The following is a 20,585-nucleotide window of genomic DNA, read 5'->3' as shown; positions in this document are numbered from 1 at the left end:
TAGAAAATTGATGCTAAAATTAATTTAATGACTCAGGATTGGTCAAGATTTTAAAATGCTGACATAAATAAAAATGTGGTAAGTTATCCATAGCTGTGCTGCTTATTTGAATTCTAAGTAGAAACATGACATGTAAGTATTCTAACTGTATTTTCTCGTTTTCCTTCTGTGGTTATTAGTCATACACAAGTGAAGGCATGCTGGTATGGTGGAAGATTTTCCATACTAAGAATTTGAATTAAGAGTCCAACTCTTTTTCTGTCATTTTCCTAGTCAGTTAGACTCCTTGACCACTTTCCTCCGCTGTAAAAATGAACTAAGTAATTTAGATTAATAGAAGTCCCCTCCTGAATTTCAAAATAAATGATTCTAAAATTCATTGCTTTATATTTGCATTTTACTTTCTTATCCCATTTGGTTCTAAAAATAATACATAGGGGTATAATCTCCATAAGCTGTAAAAGATGTATTTTGCTTGTTTTGAAAAAAAGAACCCTCTTAGACCAATCAGTTTCTTTTTCATACAGTGCAAGTTCCAGGACCAGTAGAAAACCTGCAAGCTGTATCTACCTCACCTACCTCAATTCTTATTACCTGGGAACCCCCTGCCTATGCAAACGGTCCAGTCCAAGGTTACAGATTGTTCTGCACTGAGGTGTCCACGGGAAAGGAACAGGTAGGCAAAAGAACGGGCCCAATGCTGCCACCTGTTGGTTTTTCCTAGGACTAGAGCCATTAGGAGATCTGCAAACTCTTAGTTCAGTCCAGACCAGCATGTTAACTGGATAGCTGATCAGTTTTAGAGTACTTGTTATTAGAAACTTTAAGCAATTTAATTGAATTCTGATTGTAAGAGAGGCAACTGTGATATGAGATAAAGTCACTATAAAGGATGTAATTTTTCTTTTTTATCTGAGTAGGGAGTGGCCTGGGCCAGCATAGCCACAGTTGTATTAACTCATCTGGTCCTAGAAAGCATTTGCATCATGAGTCCTTATCTTAAGGACAATTGATCTTTTGTTCGATGACCTCAGTCAACTTGCTTATCTCATCCTTGTGCATTTGAGTTATTTCTGTCCTTTTGTCCTTCAGGTTGTAGTCCCCTGTCCTTTTCATTGTTTTCAGGAAATCTCACTCCAGAAGGCTACTTGCCTCCTTCTTACATTTTGTTTGTAATCTGTGGTTTGCACAGATCCCTAAAAACAGGAAAATTAGATTTTCAGATAAATAAGTATATATAATTGTTGAAAACTCAACAATTCTGTGTTGTGACACATATAAGTCTACTGAGAGATGTTTATTTCCAAATTTTCAGCCTCATGTGGAAAAAGATATATAGACAAGTGCCCAGTTAAATGGAAAAACCAAGAGCCCATGTTGAGATAACAGAGTTCTTTGCATGTGTTATGAAGCTTGCCAAGCATACCTTGGTCTTCATGCTTCCCCATAAACTGCATGATAGAGATTTTGCCTTTAAAAAAATAAATGTTTCACAACACTCCTATTCAGAAATAGTTCAAGCCCTAAGTTTTATTGCGCAATAGGATCACTAAGATTTCCTTTTATGTAATTATCCATCCCATCTTTGATTTGTTTGCTGTCCTCATGCCGTTTAGCTATTGCTTCCACCTTTCTATCCTCTCCATTTTCAACGCATTTTTGGCTTTTCCATAATGAATTTCACCAACCCACTTAAGTAAATTCAGAAATGAGGTTGCCCGAGACAAATAGAAGTGTGAGCATCTTTATGGAGAGTGAAATAACGTGTCTTCTAAGAACACACTGGCTCTGATTTCTCAATGACCTTCACCTCCAGTACCTCATTTCTGCCTCTGTGTGAAGTACTGAAACTGTTCCAAACCCCCTCACAGCCTTGGGAGACACAAAGATTGTGGCAAAGGATCTGCCAGTTTCAAGAACTGTGGTTCTATTTCAGCAAGGGAAAAGAAACCTACTGTTTCGTAGTGAATTATTCCACTAGGGTAGAGGAGCAACTCTCTGTTCCCACGGATCACAGGCAGCCTTCTGCCTGTCAGAGTTTCGGTGTGGGTGGAATACGGTGCACCGTTCAATGTTTCGGGTGGCGTTAAACATATTGGAACTTAATGACTGTAAAAATAGCACGGTGCTGTTTTAACTAGGAGTCTACAGAACAGTTTGGGATTTAGTGGGGGAGTGTGTGTCACAAGTTAGGTTTTACAACAACTCATGATAAGGCTTGAGTGTAGTTTTGTGAGTAAGAGTCTAATATTCAATTCACTGATTGTGCAGAATGGCTGCCATTTCTGCTTAATGTGCCTCCTGAATAACAGTTTGGCATTTTATGTCTCCAGAATATAGAGGTTGATGGACTATCTTATAAGCTGGAAGGCCTGAAAAAATTCACGGAATATACCCTTCGATTCCTAGCTTATAATCGCTATGGGCCAGGAGTATCTACTGATGACATAACAGTGGTTACACTTTCTGATGGTAAGTTATAGACAGTGAAGCTTGATTCACATATTTGATAATGATGATGTAATATTGCATGTATGTAATAGATTGCATCTTCAAGGCTTCCTAATTAAAACTTTTTGGCATATATTAGCATTGATTAAAAATTTAACTCCTTCGCTCAGACTACCTCTTACAGTTAAATTTAAACTTTCCAAGGTATATTTCAAGCTCTGTGTCAGAATGTCCTAATAGGTAATCTTCAAAAGTGTGACTACTGCCTAAGAGTTCAAATTATTGGTGGGGGGAGGGGTATCTTATTGTCTATAAACACAAACACATTAGTGCATGTGTTTGGACTAATTTACATTGGTTTATTTCTTTTTATTTCTCATTCTGAGGGAGAGGGTTGTGGATAATTAAAAGTGTAAACGATGGACTGTCGTCCTATATATATATCACTTAATTCGAAAATATGGTGTTAAGGATATAAGCCAAATAATCCAGTACTGAAGGTATTAAAACTAAATAGGGCAATGCATAATTTTAGTTGTAAACTTGCCTCGTAAGTGAAATATTAGACATATTTTCTGAACTATCATAAAAGAGAGGAAAAATTCTTAATTAAAAAAAGGGTTTCGCAAAGCAGTAGCAGAGGAAACCAGAGATCTAAGAAAAGGACAAAGAAATGTTGGGAAATTTAATGACAAGTGAAAATAAATGGCAGCAGAATATATAATGTTGGACCAGTGGAAATTCAGGCAGGTGTAGAAATGCAGAGATGGCTGCCATGAATATTAAAAAAGGCAACAAGCTGTCTCTTTTCAGCAAAGGTTTCCATGTTGTTGTATATAATTCTATAAATTATTGATCCTCTGAATTTCAAAGGAAAAAAGACTTTAACTTGTGATTCCTTAACCAATCCATCATTGTTTAATCTGGAAAAGTACCTGAAAGCGTATTTCACACAGTATCAGTGGATTGAGGAAGGTCATGCATGTTATTAAGGACAGCTCAGCACAGACACAGGAGTGATGCTCATTTGCAATTTCAACTTAAAAAAATAGTTTATATGTGACACCACTTCAGTATCATTTTTAATGCCCACCCATCTGATTCTGTTATTGAGGACAGAATAGAATATTTATTGGCAGAATAAATTACTTCACAACTTATAATTATAAAAATAAAAGGAAAACAAATGAAAATGAATATTTTACATAATTTATGTAGATTTCATTCACACTCTGAACTGTAATACTATGGCCTTATTCTCCACTTTGGTTTTAAATGTCATTAAGTGAGAGTGATAGATTATTACTCATTAGTCCAAGAATTATTATCTCTAAGTGTTGCAACAGTTAGGACTTAGAAAATGTCTGTCACTAAATAAAAGGATTTCATGACCCTAACCCAACAAGAGTCCCTGTGCAAAGGATGCCAACTTGTCTTTATCAATGCATTTGATAGGAGAAAGCAAAAACTGAATGGCCCCCTTGGAGTCTGCTCCTGGACCTGGTCTGCAACCCTCTTCACAATCAATCATCTCTTTTGATTTCCAACAAAATCTCCTGGATGCTTAGCTTTCTCTCTCTTGTTATCCAGTCCCCTTCTTTCTGCTCAGTCTGATACCTTCATTCTATTAAAGCTGGCCATGCGGGAGTCATGCCTCATACAGAGGTATATTTTATCACATTTCATAGTCTGCTACTTCCCAGTCCTCAGTCCTGAAGCTGTCTTCTCCTTGACTTTCTGGATGTTATGAAGGGAAGATGTTGTAGAAATTAAATGGCCTAATCCATATGAGCACCTTAAATGTAAGCATGGCATATATTTAAGTGTTCAATAAGTGTTATCTATGACAATATATATGTCATTTTTTCTCCTTATATTACATGTTCCTTAGCATGAGGGATGCTGTTATAGTCATCCCTGCATTCATCATCTCAGTAATTATTTACTGAATTAATCAGACAGTTCAGAAAACAATACAGTTGTTAGTATGTATAGACTTATCTTTAGTACTTTCCATTTATGGGGCAATTTAATAGATGTGCGTGTGAATGAATGCATCTGTGTTATAGAGAACACTGTGTTTCTTATCAGTTCAGAGGTACCCCTACTACAAAAATTTATACTGAGATCATAAAAAATTGAATAAAAACAAAAAAAAAATGAAAACAATGTTTTTATTCTTCTGAATTAGTTATCCCAATGGTATTCCATGCTAAAATGCTCATGAAGATGTTTATCCTGATAAGCTGTCGTCTCTAACTTAGTTTACTTTCACTGTTTTTCTGGGAAGAAAAACTGTTTTTCATTCAGATCCCTCCACTTATTGTATTCTTTGTTTATCCACTTCTTTAAACCATTTGGGATTTTAGAATGTCAGATCTAGAGAGCCTAAAGTTAGGGTGGAATGTAACTAATTTTGCTAGTTTGTTCTCAAACACCATCTCTTGAACTAGTTGACAACTATAGGTCATTAAAATATTTTATGAATCAATTAATATTTATGATTTCTGTGCCAGCTTGCTCTGTGCCCCAAAGTAGAAGGACCCAATTTCATAGGCGCACTTAACTATAAGAATGTAATTTTTGCTGTTGTCACTGGTATTTATTGAGTACTTATTAGTGCAAGGCCCTGCTCTAATCACTTAACATTATTAACCTTTAATCCTCATGGTATTATATTTTTTTTCCCTACTTTACAGATGACAAAACTAATATTACAAAGAGGCCAAGGCTTGTAAGCAGCAGAGCTAGGTCACAAGTAAGAAAAGGAGCAAGATTTAATGTGAAAAAATCTTGAGTTTCTCTTATTCTGTAATGAATTTCTGCTGCTAATTGCTTAAAGTACAAAGCTCATCATTATATATCAGTTATTTCAATCCATAAATTGTGTGTAAAGGACAGCACACATTTGGTAAGGGGAGGAATTCGAGTGCATTTCTATATGGAGATTCATTTACAAATGGGAATTTTATCTACTTTGCAGAATGCATCGTCATCCTCTGTATCAAACCTGCATGTTTTACCATATTGAGGGGAGTTTCTGGACCAAATGCCTCTGATTGGCTTTAACAAGCCAATTGTAAATGATAATTGCTTGACATTTTGAAGAGAAAATAATGAACTATGGCTTTCCTCTTTCACTCATGAGATAATGAAACATCTTGGGAAATCAAATAAAGAAAAGTTCAGATAAATGTGGATTCCATTTACTTCCACCAAGCATCTAATTTTACCTACTGTACATCAATAATAGGGGAGCCTATAGTGAGAGGGAGGGAATAGAGATTGATAACTAAAAATGCTCTCAGAGGAACTCACTCCTTTCTTTCCTAATTACATAAGGCAAGAACAGCTAGTGTGCTCCAAGTTTGTGAAGTTATATGATGTAACACTTGGCATTTTTTTTTAGTCGGTGCTTATTTTAACTTTCAATGCCTTACAGAATAATTTTAACATAGATTATATTAAATTCTTTCTCGTTGTGAGGATGTCATTCTGTTCAGTTTTTCTGACCACACACATTGTTATTATTTCCAGCCTCCTCTAATATTTCCTCTTTCATGGAAATAGAATGTGGAGATGGTCTTACTAAAGCCTCTGCATTATTCCCTTTCCTGGAAACTGAACAGGGATGTTCACAGTCTGTGAAGATAGTTTAGGAAAGTCCGTTTCATTAATAGCACTTGGGAAGAGTCGAGAAGATGGGAAGTTTGTCAAATGCAAAAGAGCCCTTCTGATTAATCTTTGGGGAAAAAAATCTTAGTGTTTTAATCATAGTAACATGAGAATGGAATCTAAGACATAAAAGAAAGAAAATTTTAGAAATGAGTTTTGAAGGAAACTGATCTGCTAAAACACACACACACACACATTTTAAGAACTTGACAAAAAAGGACATCCAAATGCCACCAAACATGTGAAAAGATGTTCCACATGACTGGTCTTCAGGGAAAGGCAAATAAAAATACTACATACCTACCAAATGACTAAAATGGAAAAGATTCAGAAAAAAACAAAGGTTGGTAAGGATATGGAAATTTCTGGAAATTTTCTATATTTAACATATATATAACCCCGTAGGAGTTTCCAATGCTCCCAGGTTTTCCAGGCCTAGGTATATAACAAGGAAATGAATGCAGTTCTTCATCAAAAGACATGTACAAAAGTTTTTGTAGCAGATTTATTCTTCATAGCCCCAAACTGAACGTAATCCAAAGCCATTCATCAATAGAATGAGTAAATATAAAATATAATGGTAATATTTTAGAATACGACCAATAAAAAACCAAACAAAATAACTGAAACCACTGCAAGATGCAGCAGAAAGAATGAATCCCAAGAAATCGCAATGAGAGAAACCAACCTGAACAAAATAACTGATTTCATTTTTAGTAAGCTCCAAAGCAAACTAAGCTAATCAATGGTGTTAGAAGTCAGACTCGTGGTTACTCTCAGAAGGATATTGATTGGGAAGGGACCCAAGTGAACTTTCCAGGATACTGAAAATATTCTATATCTTGATCCAGGTGTTGTTTAAATGTGAATGCTCCTACAGACATATAACTTTATCCAGTCACACATACACGATTTGTGCATTGTACCATATGTATGTCTTACATTAATTAAAATAGAACTGCAGAAAGAAAGCTTGTTATGGCCAAAACCCTGAGTATGAAAAACATTTTTATTATGTCTTGTAATCTCTCTGTTAATTAATTAATTCAACAAATATCTGCTGCATGTGACCTTCACACTTGATACTCTTTTTTTTTAATTTATTTTTTATTTATTTTCAGCATAGCAGTATTCATTATTTTTGCACCACACCCAGTGCTCCATGCAATCCGTGCCCTCTATAATACTCACCACCTGGTACCCCGACCTCCCACCCCCCGCCCCTGCAAAACCCTCAGATTGTTTTTCAGAGTCCATAGTCTCTCATGGTTCACCTCCCCTTCCAATTTCCCCCAACTCCCTTCTCCTCTCTATCTCCCCATGTCCTCCATGCTATTTGTTATGCTCCACAAATAAGTGAAACTATATGATAATTGACTTATTTTACTCAGCATAATCTCTTCCAGTCCCATCCATGTTGCTACAAAAGTTGGGTATTTGTCCGTTCTGATGGAGGCATAATACTCCATAGTGTATATGGACCACATCTTCCTTATCCATTCGTCCGTTGAAGGGCATCTTGGTTCTTTCTACAGTTTGGTTACCGTGGCCATTGCTGCTATAAACATTGGGGTACAGATGGCCCTTCTTTTCACGAACGACATCTGTATGTTTGGGGTAAATACCCAGTCACACTTGATAACTCTTATTGATACTGAGGATTCAGCATCTAAAGTGACAAGAATCCAGCACTCTGTAAGCATTATATTCTGTATTTGAAAGAAATGTAATATGAACTAAAATAAGTTGAATGATAAAGTCTATTTCTTAAATTACTTTCTGAAAGAATTATTGTTGACCTAATTCATGAAAACAAGCCTCTAGTGAGTGTTTTTTTGTTGTTGTTGTTTGGTTTGGTTGGTTTGGTTTGATTTTTGTTTTTTGTTTTTGTTTTGTTTTTTTTTTTGGTCACAAGCTACGTTGCTCACAACCTTCACCTATTACTAAGATAATAAGATAAGAAGTTCGAAATCAAAACAGAGTAAGTGATTATAATTCCTATGGTGTCCAGAAAGGCCTAGGAGCTAATATTTCAGTAAGCATTTATTTGTTTATGTAACCATTGAGTCAGTAGCTGTTAATTGAATGTCAGTCTGGGGGCCATACAGATTAATCAGACACATACCATGCCCTCATGGTGATTACTTTTCAGAAGGTAAACTCAGAGTAGGGCATAAATGAATTCACGGTAAAATATAAGTACCCTCAAGAAATGTAGATATTGTCCAAGTTCAAGTTAAAAAAGGGGCGACATGACAGAAAATGGCCCTTAAATTCTTGAAAATGCTGAGAGCCTTTCTTCTCTGTTAAATTAATCAAATTGTCATGAACAAAATAAGGACTACTCATTTTACAGGTTAATACGTGTTAGGCATTTATTGAATGCTACTTCTGTTTCTTTTGTGGGGCAGAAAGCTTTATTTTGTTTATGATTCTTCTCAGACATCTAGGAAGTGTCTGACACACACACCCATTTAGTGAATGGAGTCTCTGATGACTGACATGATAGAGTATTCATTTTTTGATACAGTAAATATCTACTAGAAGTGTTGTTAAAAAAAAAAAAATGTACATGTTCTTCCTTCTTCCATGAAGGAAAGGGGCAATCAAAATTCAAGTAAGAGGAAAAAACAAAACAAACAAACAAAAAAAACAGAAAAATCCACAAAGAAAAATAAGCAGTTGTGTTTTGTTTTTTTCTTATTTTCTTTTTGGTTAATGCATTTGACTCACTGAGAGCTATTTGATAACCTGCTTGCATCTATGACACATAGGTTTAATTACACACAGATAAAAAGACATATGTATTTCTTCTTTTCACATTTTAAGAGATAATAAAAATTGCAGTGAGAGGATTAAGCAACATGAGTGACCATTAGAATGACATATTTTATAATAAAACCATGCAGATCCTGAAAGACACAATATCTTAAGCCTTTAAAATCACTCTGGGAAATCTCCTGTGTATTTTTATTGGTTTCTCTGGGAAGGTTCTAACAAGAAAGCTGTAACTAAATGGCAGTATTTGGTATCCCCACAGGTGCTCTCTTGCCTAACGCATTTTTTGGGGGGTGGGGAGAACTCCTTATATGGATGCCTGGTGCTACCAAGTGAGAAAAAATAAACAGAGGCAGTTACTTTTCATCTCTCCAGGAAAATTTTGAAGTTCCACCTGGATCAGCCTACCTAATTACCATCATGAACTGTGAAAGTCCCACTTTCTCTTTTCACAGAAGGTTGTGGTTTCTCTTTTCTGACTTTGGCAGTAACCGTCTCACCTTGTTTTGTTCCTTTTAGTGCCAAGCGCCCCGCCTCAGAACGTCTCCCTGGAAGTAGTTAATTCAAGGGTAAGTCATGGAAAGGTTCACTGTTTCATTCCCTACACGTGTAATTTTCACTTGCCCCATTGATTCACCTCCTTGGGTGCATGGTGGTTGCCATGTGAAGGAATGTTCCAGAACAGCTCAGTGAGCGAGCAGCACAGATTCCCCGTCTTCTTCAACCACACTTGAGTTAATTAAAGGAAGGATTGTTTTTCTAATAGCACACAGTTTATAAATGTGACAATGATTAAAGGCTATTCCACCAGGAAGCAAAATGTCTATTTACTTATATTTACCAGTTTAGGACACAATGTGCTAATGCCACAATTGATTGAAGGAACGAACAAAACCTTCACCTTGAAAGAGGTGGAATAGAGAGACTTTGTTTCCTGACAGATTAATTAGAATGGGATGTTTCCTACCATCCCTGTTTTCCACTTACAAATATACACATCAAAAGACCTTCTTGAGGTCCAATAAGGTTATATTTATGAAGCAGTGATCCAGTGATTAATATTTTCCTGGCCTGGAAAGTTGCTAAAACTTCCAAAAAGACTTAAATTAGTCTAGGTGTGGCTGAGGATAAGGAGACTAATGCCAGAACTCAGTTCTTTAGAAACATCTTATTTCAAGTGTGCCTTGGGGTTGAAAATAAGCTAAAGCCGTATAGTACAGTGAAGCAAACAAGGATTGGTTTGGGCTGACTCTTTCATCACTTTCTTGTATGTTCTCCTGGAAGTGACTTCATTCTCCCCGGGCCTCAGTGATGGTGGGTGGTGGGGGGGGGGTGGTGGTCGTCAGCCTAATTGGTCTCCAAGCTCTGGGAGACAGCTGGGAGATCTTACAAGTCTTAGAAAAAGGCATACCCTGGTTTCTATTCTGGCTTTCTCTTTTAATAACTGTATGTGCCTTAGAAAAGTTTCTGACCTCAGCAAGCCTCAGTTTCTATATTCATGGAGTATGAATGTTAATGCTTTCCTTATCGATTTACCATGAAGAATAGTAATAGGGCATATACAAAGGATTTAACTTTGTGTCAGTAGCTGTTCACTCAATGTATGATTCCTTGCCACATTTTGCAAAAATCTCTGATGAAGTCCTGTTTTGTGGTTGTGATCAGATTTGCCTCTGTCAAATGAATTTGTCTTTTGAAACAAGTGAAATGTCTCTAAAATCATTAGCCTCTTATATTTTTAGTCCCTATATTGGATAAGAACTAGTAAAATGAATTTAAAATTAGAAGGGGTAAAATAAGTGAACTTAGGAAGAAAAAAATGAGCTAAAGGGAAATAAGGAGAATTATTGAATGACCTTGGTTGCTGACTGTATTTAAATATGGATTTTTACCTCCCTGAAAAGGGAATTTCTGTTTTACAAAATTGAATTTTCAACTGATTTCTATATATGTATACAAATATCCTAGCCTGTACTCTTCCATAATACGCAATACTTGCTACAACCAAAGGTAAGCACTCCTGTTTCTATCCTCCTGTGGTTATATCTGGAACACTGCACTCCTAGAAAATTTAACTTGTTCATTAGCTTTTAAGAATGAATACAGCAGGCCCAGGCCCTAGAAAACTATTTGCCTCTCTTTCTTTCTGTTATCTTTTTTCCTAGCACTTAAGGAATTAGAAAATATGAGTTTGGATTCTTCTTGGTTTGTTACCAAGGAGAAAGTAATAGGATGGTCAAAACACTGTTACTGTTGTTGTTTTTAATTTCCAGTATTGGTGAAGTGAAAGACAAAAACAATATTATATTTTGATGTTCTTCTTATGTTTGGAACAAAAGTTCTCAAATATATTAATATTTACCCCATTACCATTTTAAGAAACAAAATATATTTAAAAAGTATTATTTCCTTGAATAAGTAGTAGTATTATCTAATTAAAAGAATTACATTTGTGTTATTCATTTTACCTGAGATTTTTATTTATATAGAAAAGAGCCATATTTTAAAATTTTATTCTATATAATGTTTATAATTAATGAACATAATTGATCATGTTATTGACAGTCAATGAGAAAATTTGGATATGTTAATACTTTTGAACATAGCTAGGATTTCTGTACATAGAATTCATAAGTCACTATAAGGTATAAAATGACCATTTATAGGCCCTTGTTAAGGTTCTGGCTATCAATAAGCCAACAGGACTGAGATATCATGTCCCAACTATGGGAATAGTAAGATTCTTACAAATTTATATAAAAGAAACAAAAATTCTGTTAATATATTGTTCTTAAAAACCCCACACATCCGATAACCTTTATAAAGCTATAATCATAGGACAGACTTGATTCCCTTTCTGCAGGCTTGCTTGAACACAGATTTTGTTCTGAATGAATGGCTTTACCTATAGATACTAATTTTAGGTAATAGTGAGTCATGATTATATGGTTATTTGTCATACTAAAATTGCTTTACAATAAATAACATCTTCATAAGAAAAGAGAAAATAAAGATTTACAGAATGGGCTTTAAAATCTAACTCTTTTATTGGGAAAACTTCATAGGAATAATTTTCTTAAGATTTTTACTTTAAAATTCAATTATTATTTGAAGAAATACATATTACAACTTAATTAGTTGGGTAGAATATAAAGCATAAGTAGTAGACTAGGAAGAGCTTTTGTTGGTACTTGACTATTTTCCAATACAAAAGTTCTGAGATAAGAACATTTAGAGAATGCTACATTTCAAGATGCTAGCTCTTTGAGATCTTGGAAAGTCAAGATTGGTTTCATTGATTCATTCATTTGCTGGGTACTTACAGTGTATCTGTTATATACTGTATACTTATACACATATATCCATATATACAAACATACACATTGCACATACACCTACTATATTACTATATATAACTAAGTGACCCAGTCTTTGCCTTCATGGAACTCATAATAGGTAAACATTCCTTTAATAAGAAAACATATGAGAGAAAATTCACTTTTAATGTAACCAGATTTAATTGATTGTATCTCCTCAAAGTGACACTTTTTTTCTCATTGATAAAATGAGAGTTAGAGAAATAATCTCTAAAATCTCTATGACTCCCGGCATCTATGACTGTATTTTCACTTGTCAGACCTTTTCTCAATCACTGTATCTTTACAGAATTTGAGAAAATGGTATATATATTTTGATTAAAGTATACTGGATTCAGTTCACATGTTCAGATATTTATTGATTGATTACCAAGAATGAAATTTAAAAAAATAAATAAAATCCAGTATATCACCGGGCACAGATCTTGTGCAGAATTAATTTTTTTAATGTAGAACAGTGGATTTCTCTTGTTCTTTCACTGCATCTTTCTTGTGTTGAAATTCTTATCCTTGAACAGCAGTTAAATCTATGTGGATGTAATTTTGTTGCATTCCTAAAAGCTAATCCCCAGCTAGTCACTCAGCAGTTTGATAAGTGTGTGTGATGCCTTAATTGCTACAGTAGAAAAATTGATGTGTCCTGCTGCATCTTAGTGCCTCACTCCCTCATGTGTGAGCACATTTTGGCATGCTTAAACAACTTGAAAATTAGTTTAGTGATCCTACAAGTCCCTTTACCTAGAAACTACCCAAAGGGAGAATTAAAACAGCAATTTTCAACTCTAGAAAACATACTGATCATTTTGGTCCCAGATATTTTAACATCTTTTTTCTTTTTCTTTCTTTTTTCCTTTTCTTTCTTTCTTTAAAACCAAAACAAAACAAAGTAACAAACAAAAACAATGCAGAGATAATCTAAGGACTGTATCATTAGGTAACCTCAGAGGGGCATATGCTTCTGAAGATGTGGAGTGAAATGGGTTTGACTCATGTCTCTGTCCCCTGTCATTGAGCTGGTTCTCGTTATCAACAGAACATTAGAGTCAGGTGGACAGCTGAGTGAGTCATTTGCATTTGACTCCCAACTGGGATACACAGTTGTTAGGGGCTGTAAACAATAGTGCAAAAGGGAGGAGAAGGGAGAGAGTGGAGAATTGTAAAACCAAGGGCAGTGTGAGTTACAATATTAATTTGCAGATCCCCTCTTCTCCCCTCCCCCGACTGAGGGTTTCTTCTTCTCTTGGTTGTCCAGAGAGTACTGGAGTTGACACCACTTCCTGCTGCATCGCATCTTCCCGAAAACACACTGCTCACACCTGTTCTAGACCCCCTTTATCAGTCTAACCACGCTTCCTGCGACTGTTGTTCTCACCCTTGTATGCTGAACAAAACTATTTGGTCTGTAATTAGGAAAAAAACTATTTGGTCTGTAATTAGGAAAAAAAAAAAACCACCTTCAGATATCTGCTGCCCTGTGTACTTTTTTAAAAAATCAATACTTTTATGGTAGTCAAATAATCTAACATAAAAATGTACCATTCTAACCTTTTTTGGGTGTATGGTTAGTGGCATAAGTACATTCACATTGTTGTGCAATTATCACAAGCATCACTCTCAGAACACTTTTTATCTCCTCAAACTGAAACTCTTTCCCCATTAAATAATTATAATACTCCGCCTCTCCCCTTTCTCCAGGCTCTGGCAACCAACATTTTTTTTTTTAAGATTTTTTTTTATTTATCTGACAGAGATCACAAGTAGGCAGAGAGGGAAGCAGAGAGAGAGGAGGAAGCAGGCTCCCTGCAGAGCAGAGAGCCCGATGTGGGGCTCGATCCCAGGACCCTGGGATCATGACCTGAGCCGAAGGTAGAGGCTTAAACCACGGAGCCACCCAGGTGCCCTGGCAACCAACATTTTACTTTCTGCTTCCTGACTTGTTTTATAAAAAGTGAGGAGACTAATTCTTGAGAAAAAAATGTGACTATCTTTTAATCTTAATAGAGAAATGAGAACAATCTTTTGTTAAAAAAGATTTTATTTATTTATTTATTTATTTGACAGACAGAGATCACAAGAAGGCAGAGAGGCAGGCAGAGCAGCAGGCAGAGAGAGAGGAGGAAGCAGGCTCCCCACTGAGCAGAGAGCCGGATGTGGGGCTCGATCCCAGGACTCTGAGATCAAGACCTGAGCTGAAGGCAGAGGCTTAAACCCACTGAGCCACCCAGATGCCCCGAGAAATGAGAACAATCTTAAAGTTTTATATCTTCACAGAGAAATGAAGGATCTAATGAATGATAATACTCAGGAATATAGGCAGATGCTGTAATAGGCTGGAAGAAACCTCACTTCCCATTATCAATACTGCTTTCAGAATAATTCTGTTCCAAGGTCCCATATTTATGATTTTTTTTTTAATCTACTGACACTATTTATAATGACTGTATATACTTTAGCGGTCTAATTCTGCAAGTTGAGTTTATTTCACTTAAGCACACTATTTTGGAGTTCAGTAACCTACATTCTATGATAATATATACTTTGCATTTGTAATATGGGTGAAATTAGACATTAAGTTAGCAAGTCTGTTTTGTTCTTGTAATAAAATAACTTACTCTGTTTGAAAAAAAAATCTACTGACAAAACCAACTGCTGTAGTTAATAACAAAGCAGAAATATACGGATGGGATTGTTCTGGACTAACTCTGAAAACATACTTTTGGTCATAAACATCAGTTTTATATCCCATTACAGTTTAGACCAGAGCTCCAAGCCAGTAAGTAAATTGATCCTTTGATTTTTTTTTTCAAAGTTCCAATAAATCAACAGTTTCTGTCTTCTTTCCACCCCCCGCCCCCAGTGGAAACATAGGGAATGGATTAACTGTGAGGGAGAGAGTATTAAGAGAGTGTAAAAATATAGATAGAGATATAGATAGATATAGATAATCAATTTTTATATAACAAATGCATCACACCAATTTAAATGCATTCCCGGAATAAGCTCAATAAGAGAATACACTGCAAATTCAAGGCATATCTCCATATCACACTATCACTCATTCTCTTAGATCTGTTCTTAGAGAATACTGACTCATGGTACTTTCCCAAGCAGTGATGTTGCATGATTTTAAATGCTATGAGAAACATGATCCCCTTTAGAGATACTAAGAGCTGCAAAAGTATTTTTTAACTCTGTTTTGGTCAAATAATTTCTTTCTATAGATGACGTTTATACTAAATACTATCCTTAAAACTTTTTCTGTGTTACTTATTGTGGTAACATCATAAACATTCCAAACAAGAACAATGTAGTCCATAAGCTGAGCTAACTCCTCTCCACAAGAAAGTACATTCTTAACATGAATTAATTTCAAATAAAAATAGAAATTAAGTGGACAAAAGAAGAAAAAAATAAATTTCGGAAAAACTAGAAACGAGTCTAGGAAAAGTCTTTACAAAGCACCTATGAGCAAAACTGTGGAATAGGGAGTTGAGAATGACCTATGATCTCTCTTACAGGAGTTGAATAAATTAGAGGCATGATTAAATCTCAGTATCTATATGAACTTTCTATACTATACACACGATTAGAAAAACATTTCCTAGAATGTTTCAAATACTTAGAACTATCATTTTTTGTTCTGTGATTTGGGGCCCTTGCATTTTGTTCTTTCCAAATTCATTCTCATCACTGCCATCTGGGATCCCTGCACAGATGATTTGGAAAAAGAGACTAAAATAGGTGGTGGGATACCACCTTCTTCATATATCGCCTTGCAATTTGTACCTCATCACACATATCTAATGGCTCCATTTCTGGTTGGCTCTGAAGGCAAAGCTCACTTTCGCCTCTCCATGAAGTTTAATGAGATTTCCCTCAAGTCATACATTTTTGAAAAGTGGGAGGTTTAATAATGGGCTTAAATTAAATGAACCTAGGTCTAATGATAAGGTCTCTGATTTTAATTTAGTTCAAGGAAGTTGCCCTTATATTTGGAAGGGTTGATTAGTTAGAGGACATGAATAGGTTCAGTCTTACCAGTAGTTAAAATCAGTCACTAACCATGTGATTTGAATTTAGAGATGTTGAAACATTGACCTACATGCAAAAAAAATGTATTTACTTGTCTAGCTTAAAACATTGCTTACCTTAGAAAACAACTGTTAATATACAAATCCTTCATCTGAATTATTTAAGATATTAGCACGAGTTATTTTAATTAACATTGCTGATACATATTTGAGGAATAACTGATTATAATAATATAGGCAGTAACTAAACTTTTTCAGCAGATATTCTGTGGCTGGCAAAATACTACACAATTAAAACACTCCTTTATTTACTTTTTATAATAACCCTATAGGTATTAGTTGTTGAACCGATGACTGGAATACTAACTTTGAGCTGAGCTTATTGCTGGAAAAGCCACAATGAAGGCAGTCAAGTCTCCTTCTTTCCTAGGGCTTACTTAAATTCAAATACAGGGAGGTAGATTGATAAACAAACAAGGAACTGGGCAATTAACACAAGAGAATGATGACTTATGTGAAGAAAATAAAATACAATAATATGATAGGGAAGGACATAGTTTCTTTGCACACCTAGGATAAAGCATTCTGAGGAAATCTCCCAGCTAGTACAAAAGCCTTGACAAGGGAACCGTCTGTGTGTGATTGAAATAATAGCCATATGCACGGATCACAGATCTCTGGGTCAGGGCCAGATCATGTGGGGCTTTATAGGGCATGGCAAAAATTAGAATTTCATTCTGTGGATGATGAAAAGAGGCTTGAATGGGGAGTGATCTCTTTTTAAAAGATCACATTGGCTGTTGTGAGGAAAATTATTAGGGATGGGGCAGCGTGGGAGCAGGGAGACCATTTATGAGACAATTGAGTGATCTGTATGAAATGATTGTAGTGGGGACTTGGGAGTCATTACAGAAGATGAAGAGAGAAATGGGAAAAATCACGATGTGTGGTGCATTTAGAGCCAGTAAGATTGGCTAATGGATTGGATATAAAGGGCAGGGGAAAGAGAAGGATCAAGGATAGAGACTAGATTTTTGCTACAGCAAATGGGTGCACTGTGGGGCTGTTTAATGAGATAAGGATGGGTGCAGAAAAAGATTGGTTTAAAGGGAACAATCAATTTTTGGACATTTTGAATTTGAGATAACTACTAGACAAACAATTAGGGACGTCAATCATGTAGACAATCTGGCATTTGAGACCAAAGGTCTGATGACAGGTCATGACAGGAAATATAAATTTAAGAGTCACCATCATATCAATGACACCTAGGGAGAGATTATAGTTAGAAAATCAAATGGCTGAATCTTGAGATACTGCACATTTAGAGATTGGACAGAGAGGAAGGAGCAAGAGTAGTAGGAGAAAACAAAGAGGGATGGTAGCACAGAAGTGGAGGGGAAGGGGGTTGGGAGTGGGGGTGCTGCTAACCATGTTGGTGCTGATGAAAAATATAGAAAATAATGACTGCAATGGGGCCACTTGGGAGGGAGCATGAAAATGGAGAGGAAGGCAAGGGAATTGCAGAACATGACCTCAGATGTCTTTAAGTTTTGTTCTGAAGTGCAACAAAGAAATGGGCAGTAACTTTAGGTGGTGGTAGGCTTAAGGGAGATTTTGTTGCCTATTCTATTTATTTACTGTTGTTTCCTTTTTGAACATAGGAGACTTTGCAACTTCTGCAAGTAGTGCAGTCTAAAGGGGCATATGAGTGGTGCAAAAGAGAGTGGAAATTTTGCAAGAGTGCAATCCTTTGTTGCAAGTAGGTGAGAAGGCAGACGATCTAGCTTGCAGATGGAAGGGAACAGATGCTTCAATCTTAGGAAGGTGAGGCTACATAAAAGGAGTGGGCATGGATACAGTTATATCAGTAACTGAGATGAGAAGTATGACAAAGGTCTTCACTAGCGTGTAAAGTCTTGGAGGATCAAGTGTTGAGAGTTTGAAGATAGGGAACAAAATGAGAAATAGTTATTTCAGATGGTAGGGAAGAGCACTGTGGAAGGGCCATTGGAGATTTGGTGTCATGAATTTAAAGTGAAACTAGCCAATTATGTCTGTCTATCCCTCTCCAGGGGTGGTTGCTTGGTTGCTGGCCTGGGTTAGGCAGATAGTTGGGTTTTATTTTGTTTGGAGTTTGCCAGGGGAGAAGGGGGTGCAGTGGCGAAGAGTTTTAGTAAGGGAATGATTAAAAAGAAGACCCACTTCTTAAAAACTAAGGAAGGCCAGTAGGGTATGGTGGCAGGGGTGATGGAGAATGAAAAAGTGGTTAAAGTCTGTGGATTATAGAATTATTATTGTATAATTGTATAATAACTGTATCATTATCATTAATATACCCCATTTTCCAGAGAGACCACTGAGATTTAGAGAGGCTAGGTAATGAGCCCCATTGCCACACGGGGAGTAAGTGACAGCTCAAGGATTCGAACCCAAGCTGAGGTTGTTGGTTATTTGACCACAATGCGTCCCATATATGGGGTTTTATGAGAGAAGGGGTTCAGGATAAGCGTGGCCTTCAACAGGTTTAAGTTCTCAGTAGGAATAGTTTCCAGTCAGAAGGTAAGGTCTAGATCAGAAGCTGGAAGATGGGTTAATCCTCAAGTGACCAACAGAACTAGCTGTGGAAACTATGGATATAAACGTCATTAAGAAACATAGATATAAATATCAGAAAAAGAGGTCGTAAATGTTCAGAAAGGAGAGCTCCTGAGAAGGAGATTCAAAAAGACATGTGTCTGGCTCCCTAGTTCCCCCCAACTGAACCAATCTCTAAGATTCTGTTCCTCACGACGCCCACCTATTTCTCCCTGATGACCCTAAAAAATACCTAGAGGAGCCGTACATTTTTCACTGAGCAAAGCTGATCCCTGTGAAGCTTTATTAAAGAAGTTTAAAGACTTTTGGCATTCCAAAGGTAATTCAGGATTTTCCTCAATTCCAAGATATAGAATATATCAATGAAACTTTGAAAGGGAAAAAAATGAGCTCTCAAGATTTTTTGGCAATAAAATAAAACTTGTATTTATTTATTTATTTATTTGTTTGTTTGTTTATTTATTATTTACCTTTAGCAGGGACAACAATGGTCTGGATCCATTAGGAAATGTATGTAAGGTTCAGAGAAAATACAAATCAAACCAATTGCCATACATTTTATTAGGAAGCATGGTTAATTTAAATAATGAACAAAACTAAACAAAACGGGCATTAATTAGATAAGAAGCCTAGAGCAAATGTTGCCAGGAAATAGTGAAACTCTCTAAACAAGAATGTTGTTTTAAGATATCGCACTTTAATAACCAAACTAAGTCTAATATATCATTGCTCTGAAGTCATTTTAGTTTAATCTCATTAAAAAGCCCACTAACATGATGTAATTTCAATATATGCCCTCAATAACACTGAACATTGAAATCTACTTATTTCATTTGTTATGTCACTCTTTCACATAGAAAATAGCTTCCATTAGTTTCCCCAAACTGTCCAAAATATTACTCAGTCCACTTGAAAACTCTCTATTGAATTTGACAATCTAAAAGCATCACCTTCATGTTTCCTAAACATTTTTAGAAAATACTCTACATACTGTATTGAATACAGATAGAGTTTTCAAATATATTGAAAAGTATATAATAGGAGGGTAAATGCTCTGGAAGAACAGGGATTTCTGGGTGGCTAAATTAGTTAAGTGTCCGAATCTCGATTTCCACTCAGGTCATGATCTCAGGGTCAAAAGATTAAGCTCTGGGGGTACCTGGGTGGCTCAGTCAGTTAAGCTTCTAGCTTTGACTCAGCTTGTGATCCCATGGTCCTAGAATTGCGCTCCATATCAGGCTCCTTGCTGAGTGGAGAGCCTGCTTTTCCCTCTCCCTCTGTCTGCCATTCTGCCTACTTGTGCTCTCTATGTCTCTTGTCAAAGAAATAAAATCTTAAGAAAAAGGAAGAGATTAATCTCTGTGCTTGAAATCCTCTCCTTCTGCCCCTCCCCCCAGCTTACGTGCACTTAGAGGCACACGCCCTCTCTCTCTTTCAAATAAACAAACAAATCCTAAAACAAAGTATAGACGAACAATGTAATATTTCCCAAAAATTAACTTATGATCATATTACATATATCATCTTCACAGAACTAGAAGAAATTACTTGTGTCTTCTACAAATTCCTTTGTCCCAAGGAAAATGAGAAATTCCATTTTCTTTTTTTATTGTAATAACTCAAGTTCCTCCTACCTAAACATTTCTCATACTTCAGAGAAATTTATTTGACAAAC

The 20,585-nt window shown here is 36.0% G+C and overlaps 1 protein-coding gene across 3 annotated transcripts in view; it reads left to right on the top strand.

Annotated features, from left to right (window-relative positions):
- DCC (DCC netrin 1 receptor) overlaps window positions 1-20,585 on the top strand; it is a 1,135,716-nt gene that overhangs the window by 832,465 nt on the left and 282,666 nt on the right. For all 3 annotated transcript variants that reach the window (XM_082699428.1, XM_082699427.1, XM_082699426.1), the window contains exons 10-12: window positions 528-676; window positions 2,334-2,472; window positions 9,424-9,473. In XM_082699428.1, coding sequence (XP_082555554.1) covers window positions 528-676; window positions 2,334-2,472; window positions 9,424-9,473 — 338 coding nt within the window. The remainder of the gene's footprint in view (window positions 1-527; window positions 677-2,333; window positions 2,473-9,423; window positions 9,474-20,585) is intronic.

Source organism: Mustela nivalis (genome assembly GCF_964662115.1).
Source record: "Mustela nivalis genome assembly, chromosome: 14".
Taxonomy (NCBI): Eukaryota; Metazoa; Chordata; class Mammalia; order Carnivora; family Mustelidae; genus Mustela; species Mustela nivalis.
The sequence above is the reverse complement of the archived record's forward strand: the minus strand, read 5'-3'. Positions and strand labels throughout refer to the sequence as shown.